At 43.4% G+C, this 11,939-nt stretch overlaps 2 protein-coding genes across 2 annotated transcripts in view; one reads left to right on the top strand and one right to left on the bottom strand.

Moving 5' to 3' along the window:
• The window catches only part of T265_04201 (hypothetical protein), a gene marked incomplete at both ends in the record, with an annotated part of 53,070 nt that overhangs the window by 33,385 nt on the left and 7,746 nt on the right, over nucleotides 1-11,939 (bottom strand). Inside the window, 5 exons of the mRNA XM_009168883.1 lie at nucleotides 919-1,011; nucleotides 3,260-3,320; nucleotides 3,836-3,969; nucleotides 7,951-8,199; nucleotides 10,828-11,164. Coding sequence (XP_009167147.1) covers nucleotides 919-1,011; nucleotides 3,260-3,320; nucleotides 3,836-3,969; nucleotides 7,951-8,199; nucleotides 10,828-11,164 — 874 coding nt within the window. The remainder of the gene's footprint in view (nucleotides 1-918; nucleotides 1,012-3,259; nucleotides 3,321-3,835; nucleotides 3,970-7,950; nucleotides 8,200-10,827; nucleotides 11,165-11,939) is intronic.
• Nucleotides 10,380-11,939, top strand: part of T265_04200 (hypothetical protein) — a gene marked incomplete at both ends in the record, with an annotated part of 15,173 nt that continues 13,613 nt past the window's right edge. Inside the window, one exon of the mRNA XM_009168882.1 lies at nucleotides 10,380-10,436. Coding sequence (XP_009167146.1) covers nucleotides 10,380-10,436 — 57 coding nt within the window. The remainder of the gene's footprint in view (nucleotides 10,437-11,939) is intronic.

Below are 11,939 nucleotides of genomic sequence, written 5' to 3'. Positions count from 1 at the left end.
AAGTACCTCACAGACAACATCATGACTAAGACCCACGCGTGTGTTGTTCGTGCTTCATGTCTGAGACAGGTACTGTCCGCCCTAAGATACTTTCCTGTCATAACTCCCTTGAGCAGTTAGCAGACGTATGAAGCGCAGTATCGAGCAGTCACAAGTGGTGCAGACTGGTCGGATTACGTAATCGACCTACTAAAGCATTTCTAATCCCATAGTTCATGGTAGAGTACAATATTTTGAAGGTATCAATGATGAACAGCCACGTCTTATCTCCAAATTCCACTATAATCGAGTAACACTACGTCGTGGGTCATGAATTTTTCCACTGATATCACGTCAGTTCCATGATTGAGTGAAAACATTGATTACATTGGCGATCACGTCGTAAGTAATGGTGGCATAGGAAACGAGGCAACTTCTCAATGAATATCAGTCACCTCTTGTAGTTCAGTACTACTTTTACTCTGAAGGCGCAAAGGTCGGCTTTGCAGCACAGAAAGTCCGCTAAAATACATGCCACTACAGTGACCTAATATAGAAGCTTGCCATAGTAACGTAGGACGATAACCGTTAGTAGTTTAAACTGAAGCTCCGATGACCGCCGCATTCTTAATAACAAGAAGGGCAGCTGAAGGTAAATACAACAGAAGACGGAGAGTAAAGACAATCAAAGGGACTATTGTATGCAACATTCGAAGAAATAAATCGTCTTCTAATATTCAGCCGCATGAGAATAGCGGTGCGAAACGTCCCTTCCGACGGCAGTGTTTAGCGGCCACATTATCCTACTAAACAGAGCACGAACCTTATCCGCTACCACACCAGAGTTCAACTTCGAATGCACAGAGTTATCTGTCGGTATCGGGTTAGATAAGAGGCGTTGGAAACCACCGAACATCCACAAACATAGTAGGAACATACTTCCTCCCGTAAGGATTTTTGCTGTACGACATCTTGAATTTCGCTTTCCAAGGCCTTGATCCGTTCGACGAGCGAGCTAACAAATCGCTCATGCTACATATGCAAAATAAAAAGCAGCGATTAAAATATGGGTTTCTATAGGGTCTAACATGAAAAAGAGAATCAGTGTGAGTTTCAGATAACACAGAAGGAGAAACCTTGGTCTGCGAACCAAAGTTATGTAACCACACCATAAAAAAACTCTTCGTTCTGCGTAGAGACTGAAATCCAAAGTCCAGCCTTTTGATATACCGAGTTGCTGCCAAATGCAACCGACCAGACTTAACGACGTACCATGCGAATTATCGTTGAACCGTACAGCAATCGTGTCTTGAGCTTGGATTGTCTGATAAAAGTTCGACAGCATGCGTCCTACCTCCAAGAAAATGTGCAGTAAGTAAAATCCACTGGAAGGATTAACAAGGTGGTGATCGGATCTGAAAAAACTCACCTAAGAATCGCAGCCAAATGGTACAAAAACATTTATCAAATATCAGCCGATATTTGAAGAAACCCCTTTAAACGATCAAATATCCCTTCAGAAGACGATACAATGTGGTGTATAACGAACAGGGCCTGTTTTCTGCCAGAAAACTTCTCGGACGAAGAAAGGTATATGGTTGCGATAACCAACAGTCCCAGGATGAATTCAGAAATAGTGAAGTATATCGAGCTTCATGCAGGACAGTACTTCTCCTCAAGGCAACGCTCGCATTGATCAGACAATGCTAGCGTCATGGAATTTCTCTCATTGTCTCACTCCTGAGGAAACAACCCTCACCCAGAACCAAGAAAGAAGTGATTTTTAGTTGTCCCATATCCCCCAAGAGGATGCATAACAATGACATTGTTGTCAATAACCCAAATTTATCATTTGCCTAAACTATCAGAGGCTCCCCGACGTTATCAAGCTTTGAACCGGGCCTGTGAGAATATGTGCCTCGATTCCCATCTGGCTTTAGTGAGTAAGATAACCTCGGTATTTACTACCAAGTGGATACATTATGACTTTTCTTGTAGGGACAGGTAGCTTGACGCTAGCTAATTATGCACAATGGCGATGCAGATAAGAGATGACATTCGAGCGGGGTAATCTGGTGTTATCACACTTGGCCTAAAGCCACAACCAATGTTAAAACGTTACTGTAGCAGAAATTGTAAGTCAACTAATCGGTCCGGCTGAGTCGTGGAAACAACTTCCGCCGTTGCACCCCTGGTTCCTGTGACGAGAACCCAACTTGTATAGCATTATTATACTGATTTATCCCCCCCCCCCCCCCCCCGAGATCCGTGCATTGGATAGTGTGTTGGAATAGCCCTACCTCCCACGATGCTTGACGGAAGTGGGGCATTTTTGGTGGATGCGGAATTTGTAGAATTCGCTTTTGCGTCATTTTCTTTTCAACAAGGGAGAATAAAGTGATACGTTCAGCTGTAACACCCCTTCGGAGCCTAACTGCCACAATACCAGAATGAAGCACGAGGGCTGGGATACTGCCAGTTTCCCCAAGCCTATATAGGGGAAGACGAAATGCATAGATCGGGTTAGAACCACGAACTTTCCGGTCAGTAAATTCGCGCTCTAACCACTGAACCATCTCGCCCATCGATAAGAATACCGGTTGGAGTGGGCATGAAAACGCAGTGGAGCGTATCCGGCAAGAAGGAGTCGTCAGGCCAGTTGAATTCTGTCAGGATGATTAACTGTCATGAAGTGCACAGCACAACAAGGAACATATGTTCCGGCCACCGAATGATGGTATGGAGGTAATCCGACTAAGAAAAAGCGATTAGGGCTGCATCGAGAATTGATCAAGCAAGGGAACGTTACAAGCGGTTAAAACCTTCACCAGTTACCCTTTCACAAGAAGTCAATATGACGATTGAGTAGTTTCCGCCCCAACGGGACTGCAGTGACAGGACCTATGTGAATGGATCACCAACATCTAGTTTTCTTCAATCTAGTCGTCCCCCCCCCCCCAAGTTAGACAATAAAACAAAGCACACAACACTCGCCTTATAATCAGAGGGATAATGTTATGATGAGCACCGAAACCTTACCTTACAAATAGTACAAATTCACCGTGTTGGGAGACTTACTAACAAGTAGATATCAAAGGGTCGGCCAAATATGATGGGAGAGAACTACTTGCCATCGTTGCGCAGAGGCTTGATTTATTAGTTCATTAGTGATGGCAGGTCATCCTAGGACTGGCAATGGAAGACTAAAGGCGAGGTCACCACTGAAGATTCGAACAACAGTGTTTCCGAGACAAATGCAGCGACGCCAACATATACTTACCTCATCTTTAAGATGATGAACCTCGGATTTGAGGAGCTCCGTTTCGAGAAGGAATTCGTGACTAGAATGCCATAAAAGCGAGTGAAAAGCAAAGTGGACGTCATGCAAACAATGTCATGGAATATCGGGTAAGATTAAAGTACGTTCACTAACAATGATCCGTTGCTAAAACGTTCTATTTCATCCCAATAACACGAACAGCATTTCGTTATACTAACTCAGTTGACCTTAGCAGTTACATGGTGACCCAAACTACCTGTAAGCGTAAGTTGAGTTTCATTTAAGCATCGACCTAACAAAGAATAATGGAAGAAATTCACAGGTGTCATGAACCAATTGCACAATGATGAACCGGAAATATAAAGATATGCATTTGAGCAGTTTGTGTTCTTATGCCGCACAGATTTTTGCGATACATCCGGACGACGTAACGCGTGACATGCGAATCACTGGTTGAAAGAAAACCTACTTCCTTTGTAAGTATTGGTACTACTTGAAAAACTAGCATCTTTCACACCAACGATCAGTAAACGATAGGGCCAAAGAATGGAACTGAGTAGCCAGGAGTGGACTTACTCCTCGTTATACTGTGCGCAACCAAGACGCCTGGAATGACGTTTGTTGTGCAGCACCTCAGCTTGGTGTTCTTCCACTGCAGGCTGTGTAGCTGTTCCATCGTGCGCCATCAAGGGTGGTCCTGATATCAGGTCCTGCAAAACGAAAAGTTACAGTTCGAACAGGGATGATTGAAGCAGCCTGTCTTTGCGACAGCTAGGAGACAAACGAAGGAAGAGCACACGCCGAAGAACAACAGGTAGCAAATCGCCAATGGTGTTGAAGTCCCTTGCAGCTGTTCATGCATAGGAGAGTAATATCGTTGAATAAGGTCTCGTTGCTATCCGGATGTTGTTCGAAACAGTCACAAACGCCTACTGCAGGAGACGCGGCTCCGCAGAGATCACTGAACAATCCTGTTTCATCTAGTCCTGGGCATATATAATATGTATGTAAAGATTATATATATCCTATCCAATATAGTCATTCAGTGAGCATTTATCTGGCCTCTACATCTAAATATCTAGCAAATACTGTTTTTGATGATCCGTTCTGATATCCGGCCTCATCAATAAATTTCATCAATCAGCGACGATGGTATTAACTGCCGATTACCTTCAACACGATTCTCCAAAATTTCCCACTGTAGAACCAAACTTAACAAATTGTCAGTAAATAAGAACACCTTCCATTCAATTGCAAATAGTTTGGAACCGATTGGGAAGTCATCGTTTCAAAGGGGCTTGGTAAACAATCGGTATGATGTTTGGTATCATTCAAGGAAAGGTAACTTAATAAGACAGAATCGAAGAGGCATGACATTCCTCATCGGAATTCAGCTGATAGTGGTTGATCCAGGAGGAAACACTCCCTACCGAACTACTATTAGTAACGGAGATTTGAGAGTAACCAATGTCAGAAACCTCGAACGTGTTTTTACATCCCAGTCATCTGATAAGAGGTCATCAAAGTGGTCAGGTTATAAGGCAGACGGGGACCCAGTGATTAAGTCCTCTTCGTATTATCGCACTAGATCAGTGTTGAGTGTCAGTTAACGACTCTTGTCGGTCAGTGTGGTTGCCAAAATCTTTCACTGATGCGTTGGAGGAGTTTCAAATTGCTTCCGATCGGCTCTTTTTCCTTGATCTCCAACTGAGAATGCCAGTCGGGCAAGACCTAGTGACGCGTCCGGTGGCTTAACCAATACGGACCATGTGTTCGCAAATTCTCAAGTGACTACGTTCGGTTGGCAAGAGTAGAGGCAAACTGGGAGAACCACCACATGTCCAGTAAAAGATGCTTGAAGCATCTAGTTAAGCCACCCGACGCTTCTGTCCGAATAGCATTCTCAGTCGCCAGGCAAGTTCATATCAGAACCGTAGAGCAAAGAAGAAAAACAAAAGGCCGCCGAGAAACGCGGACGAATATCAAGCGTTACTGAAAGACTCGGTAATTGCGGAACACGCACTGGACATGAGAACAAATAGATTCAGAAAATGTTGAGGTTTTGAGGCGAGGACTGCGGTCCATGTCACAGAGACTGATAACCGAGGCTGTAGAAATCGCCAAACATCCCAGTGTTTGCAGAATAGAAGGCGTGGAACTGGCAAGCGTGTGGAGAACAGTCCTGGATCAGTCGAGCTAATACGTGTTGGTATGCGATTATTAGGAGGAATAATCATCAGCTGAATTCCACTTAACCTTACCCATCTGCTTCCAACCAAATTGTCGCAACACTCACAAGCCCACGAAGATCAGCAAAACTCTACCGGTGGCAGCCGCGCTGAATCATCAATGGAAGCATCCCGAAGTGGAAGATTGAGAAACAAGACGGAAGAGATTTGAAACTCCTCCAAGATTTCGACAACCACACTAACCGACAACAGCCGTTAATTGATATTCAACACTGATCTAGTTTGAAGAGGACTTACTGATTGGTTCCCCGTTTGCATTAAAATCTGGCCAATTCGGTGACTTGCTCAGTTGGCCTGATGAGGCTTTTGTGTCAAAAGCGAAACGTTCTCCAATTAAAAAACTGCCGATTGCTTACCAAGCCCTTCTGAAAAGAACACCTTTCGTTTTATTACAACAGACTGAAGACTGCCTCAGACGATCTCGTGATCCTGTTTGTTGTCACAGGTATGCCTCCGGCCTACGTACCGTCCAGATAAGGCGGTTTTTACTCTGAGTGTGATTAGCTCCTGTCTGCATTTTCACGACAGATAGCTGATACATCCTCTGCATTATTACAGCATTTCATCCTTTGGGTTGCATCCAACATGGATAAAGGTCTCTTGGATGAAAGCCAGAAAGGACGAATGCTTTTGGAACAAAAATACCTGATTATTCCAAATGCTTCCACCACGCATCTGTACATCACGAAGTTATCATTCAGCGGGTGTATTTGGCATACAAATCTGTGATTCTATGCTTCCTGAATCATAAGCCTTTTCTTAAATTGGAAAAGTTTACAACATCTAACCTAGTGTGTCGACGTCCCAGCCAGCTATCATTATTTTGATAGCCAGGTCAGTCTCTCTCTGATCGATGTGTCTGTCATCACAGAGATCCTCTTCAAATAAAAGTATCCTGGATCGTCGTTACAAAGAACTTTTCGTCATGACAAACTGACCCCCAAGTACCCGGAAGCGCCATTCAAATCGTTGGGAGGGAGATTCCCTCAATAGCAAACAAGCCAACGACCCCATCGGAAATAGAGATCAGGAAGTGCCCATCAATGTGTAAACAGAATTTCATCGAGTCTTCCCTGAAAATTGGTCAACTGTAGGTACAAAAAAGCGACATGTAGATCAGGCATCGGGGTAATAAATACCTAGAAACATATAGATTTTTATGAGGGAGCAACAAGGTTGTCCATGTCGACGGCTGCACTTGTATGGATCAATGAGGAATAGGGATATGTATACTCCGTAGGTGCACATCGTTGAAGTTTTACATCGCATTAATCAGTAATACGGCTGCTTCAAGTAGGGTTCCTTAACGACGAACGTTCTCCTCCTTCTTTTGGAATCCAGCAATTTTAAATGGAGCACCTTCCACCAAAACTCCAAATGCGGAAGCCTTAACCTTAATACGTGTTCGACGTGGTGTGTTGCGCGAATTTCCATAAAAAGCCCTCCCTGAACTGTAGACCAAGCGTCCCGTCCAATAATATACGAACAAGTATCACCAATAATCTGTGGTGAATGAAAATATCTGCTTTTTTATTAAAATGGCTGGGGGATGACAGATATTGGATCTGCACGCAGAGGGAGGGTTAGCAAAGAAAAAATTAAAAATCAGTGCTCCCAAATCCTGAAGAAAACAAGTCAACATATGCACTCTTTGTGCATAGACTTGGTTTTCACGGGAAACTCACCTGAAGCCCTGCTGAATCTGTCGTTTATGATAATCTTCAACGGAATATGCCGCATAAAGGCCGCCTCATGTTTCTCGTCGTACGATATTTGAAATATCGTAGTGTATTTTCTTAGAGTAACATTACTCATAAGGTTACTGAAAACATTGACAACCCATGAGACAGCTAGGATTCAGCTAGCTCTCTCGCCGGAGCCAAACTGGTGTGAGAATGAGTGTATTTTGCGAATTTCGTAGAACATAAGGTTGACGAAGATTGTGTCTACCTGAAGAACCCGAATAGGAAGCGCGAAACCGGTTGTGGGCTTTTGAAGAGTTTCTAGCAACCTTGTGAGTAGTTTCCTTCATGAAAATATGATTCACTTCAATTGTCCAATATCTTGAAAAATCTGCTGACACCCGTCAGTTTGAACCACAAATCATGCGCACGCTGAACTCACAAAATCGTTTTCAATGAACTCTGTAAGCTTGTTACGGTATGCTTTCACGTAACCTGACTCGTTTTCGGCAAGTGTGCAATCACCTTGTGTAAATTAATTCGACAACTGCGTCATATTCCCTGCACCCATGAAGGATGGGAACTAACCCCCGCTGATATATTCCACTTTTCTTGATTTGACCTGAGGTGAACTGTAATGTCCTGTGTTACAACATACCAAACGAACAACCGAAAAAGATTAGAGTTACAGAGCCTGGAAGGCCGAAAGCTCCACGGGTCCATCCGTACAGCAATGAAAATACAGAAATCAGGTACTTACCAATGTGGAGAAGTCGGGTGGTTCATCACTTAAAGGTAACAGCTGATTATCTGTGGTTGCAGCACTTGTTGCAGGCGGGTTACGCGTTGGACTTGGCGATGAGCGTGAAGGGACTGCAGCCACACCATCGAAAGAAGATTCTGGGGGATGTGGTTCTGACTCATCTTCCGAAGAATGAGATTCTATGACAGCAACTCGAAAAGACTTATGTCGATCAAGCTCCGATCCAACGCAGAAGTCAGGTGGGCTCTAAGGGACAAGGGAGAGAATAGAAGGTACCAACCTGTTAGTGACCATGAGGAATCTGTGATTTTCAGTCGTACGATAAAAGAGTGCAACAAGGAGCGAATGCTGCAAGCGTGCAAATTCGTGGCAAAGACGGTGAAAACATGATGTCTGCAAAAGGTGGAAAAGGGAAAAGACACTGGAAACAGGAGGAATGTTTCAAAGCCTATCCATTTTAGTAGACGAATAAACGGCCGAAAAGATCAGTCACGTTTACCGAAGAGAACTATGCACGGAACAGATCCAAAAGTATGAGTAAATGACTGTGGTGTAGGTGAAGCGAAGTCATGCACGAAAATGGCAGTCACGAACGACCAAAACAAGTCAGCTGAAAACATATGGGAACATATATCAATGGTCAATAACAATGGTCACCACAGGGAGTCCGATTTCATATTTTGTTTGCCGCAACGTCTAGTAATGGTCCAGTTAAAAGTAACAAGTTTATTAGCGGCACAATAGGTGGTCAAGTTTCAAAGTATATCTATCCCATTGTTTATTCATATTAGTGTTGTTTGAGATTGGTAAACCGGAAACATTTGGCGGGTAACGTGTGGTGACTGGTGACCACTGGAATAAACTCAATGTGGAGCCAAATCAAGTTACACTTTACCATCACCCTCACCATTGATAGCAATACATACTGGTGCTTGACTGCCGTAAACGACGCAGCATCAGACCTTCTAAAAAGGCCACCCAGAATAAAGACCATGGATACTCGATGAGTGCAACGTTTCTCGACCCTATGAAATTTACTAAGCTATCTCCCTCTCACACAGCCGTATCTAAAGACCAATTGGTTCATCTCTCAAAACCGTTCTCTAAGAAGGGGCACCAGTATTTGCAAACGACGAAAAGGGAGGTTAATCAGTTCTGAGGCTACTTATAAGCCTGCTAAGGATTGCGGGGACTCTACTAGTTCCGCGGTCCAAGTGCTGTGCATCGATCCACTAATCCTGCTCCAGAATCTGCCAGAGTCTGCCTCTGAATTATTGATTGCGTCTAGGCGACATGCCCACGACTGGTTCCAGCTGAGGTAGGACAACTATCAATCAGACCCATAGTCGGTTGCGTTGCATGAAAGGTTTTAAGAGCAAAGTCTGAAAGGAACTTCATGGGTGGTTAGTCATGGACGTTAAGGAAAACATGCTCGTTTCGCCATGCTTCCGTCTAGCTTGTACTGAATGAATTCGGTCACTATCTCCCTTGAAATCAAATATATTAACTAAATGAGATACGAATTAAAATGGTACCCATGAAAGGAGACTATTTTACTGCGTAGTACAATTGACAAGGGCTATGGATAGAGAGGATGCAGGTGTTAACGGTTTGCTTTCATCATTCAAACGGATAATAAGGTTAGATTCCGCTGGCTAGTTTGTTGTCTTTGTTTTCGAAAAATTTCGGTGACAAATCTACCGATTGTCATCAAATAAACATAGCATCGAGATGATTTGCTTGCTGGAAAAACTAACGTCTCTTTTGTGACAAAACACTGTAATGAAAATGTGCCCAGATGGCTTGGATTATTTCATATCGAGTTCTCACGATTAGAGACACAAAACAGCTGGACAACGTGTTTCACTAGAGCTTTGGACACTATAAATGGAGGTGGAAAATCCGGCATACAATCATTATCCTTAGAAGAAAAGAAGCAACAGTAATAAAAACTAGGGCCTTAGTGTCTTACACTTAAGACCATTCGTCTTAAAGTGGCACTGCAGATGAAAAGGGACGAAACGGATAGGCGGAGAAGTTGACGGCCTAACCCTATAAAAGCAAAAAGCCAACGCACATTAAGTGCTCAAAGGATGAAATGATGACATTGGGCCACCATGGACTAAATATTGAGACAGGAAGCTGTCACCAGTTCCAGAACAGGAAATAGTAAACACCAGCTCCGCATATCTAAGAAGGATTACGCGAGTATTAAAAGAAGTCAGAATATTGAACTATCAAATGTCAGTTCTGAAAGATCAGCCAGTAAACTCCAAAATAGTACTACTATGATGCACAATACAGCACGCAACCAGTGGCAACACAAGTGTTACTTTTGACTACGACTAGGTAAGAAAACCAGCAACCGCTGCAGTCACTCTCTTGCCCAGAAGAGTTGTGAAACCATGGGATGAAATCAAAAAACCATGAGCCTACAGAATATTCATTTCGAAACTGCAGTTTGGGAGGAAAACGGCCCACAAGTAAGCACAGTAACCCTCTTCTACTGTGCAAATCACCTATTGCAAATGCGTCAGGTTTTATCTAGAGACATGTGAACAAGCACATACTGCAGACATCACCACTAACTACAGCGCATTCATAAACAGCAAGTTCAACATCCGATTCATGGAAATAAGGTGCATATAGAACCAGTCTAGATGATTTCTCATATATTTTCACCACATTACGGTTTCTCTAACACAAAAATTGATGCCACCTGAAAAAAACAGGTGACTACATCTCACCGAACTCAGTCTTCATGTGGAAAACAGTTCGCCATTAGGACAGTGCAACATAGAAAGCTAAATTCAGGCACTGATCGATAATGGAATAAGGCAACAGCTTGAACACTGAATGGTAAAGCCAACGTACTTGTGTCAAAGAAGGAATTTGAACCAATGCTTTGAAATACTGGATACGGGATGCCTTCTGGAAAAATGCTGCCAGATTGTCATGCAAATATGCGAACCGTTCCCGATGCCCAGTCATTGCATCAATCCCCAAAAGTTCGTGAAGCTTGAATAAAATGTGCACAATAAGATCGTATACCGCAGCTGCATCCTGAAGACAAAGAAGCAAGGGATTCATTTTGCACTGAGCCGCAGGAGTGCAGACCGCTACGCCCTCTAGCTCCACAGCAGCAATAATTGCCTCATGAAAGCGGAGTATTTCTTCAAGAAAGTCCATCAAGTCGATACTAAACTGGAATCTACAGCAGACAGCAAACAGAGTGTGTTTAAAGGCTTGTAGTTATTCAAAAGCACAAAAAAAGTTATAAAAGTGAATTATGTCCGGGTAGACCCAGACCACAACCATGCAACACTACTTTAAAGGAAATTGCCCAAAAAAGTGCCAAAGGTGATTGCCGAAGTGCCCCTGGGGAAATGGTCGGGATTCCGTGGTCACTTCGCTGACGTTTTGACGTCAGACACTTACGGACTATTGCTAAATAGCGCAAATAATTTATCATTAAGACTATAGCCAAACGACGGTGCTTCACCGTCACAGTAGCTAACAAAGAGACGGTTCAGGGTCCGACTCAATAAATCAACAACCTGGTTGGTTCTTGACAACCTTTTGTAGACAAAATGTCTATCCATTCTATGATTGAGCGTTACCACCACGCCGCCTTTCGGAAATTCGCGATGGAGGTGCGGGTTAGAGGAGGCCTAGGAGTGAGGCACCGCCTCATCAGAACCTGACCTGAAGGCTGTCTTATATACAGTATTCGCTAGGCGTAAAGATTCCTCTAAACTAGCTTGATTATTCCTCCAATTCACTTAAACACGGTGTAAACACACTCGCCGACTCATACGGATTTTTCTCACTTGTCATCGCTGTTGCGTCTACTGTTAACCTTCACACATCATCATCATCATCATCATCAACGACAGCATGACATCAGTGCTCAACACCGATGCTTCACTGCCGTACAACCATGACTTATTTGAAAGCCTTATTGTAAAGAAAAGAATAAAGGTGGA

The sequence above is a fragment of the Opisthorchis viverrini genome, assembly GCF_000715545.1.
Source record: "Opisthorchis viverrini unplaced genomic scaffold opera_v5_66, whole genome shotgun sequence".
Taxonomy (NCBI): domain Eukaryota; kingdom Metazoa; phylum Platyhelminthes; class Trematoda; order Opisthorchiida; family Opisthorchiidae; genus Opisthorchis; species Opisthorchis viverrini.
This window is presented reverse-complemented; position numbering and strand designations above follow the sequence as displayed.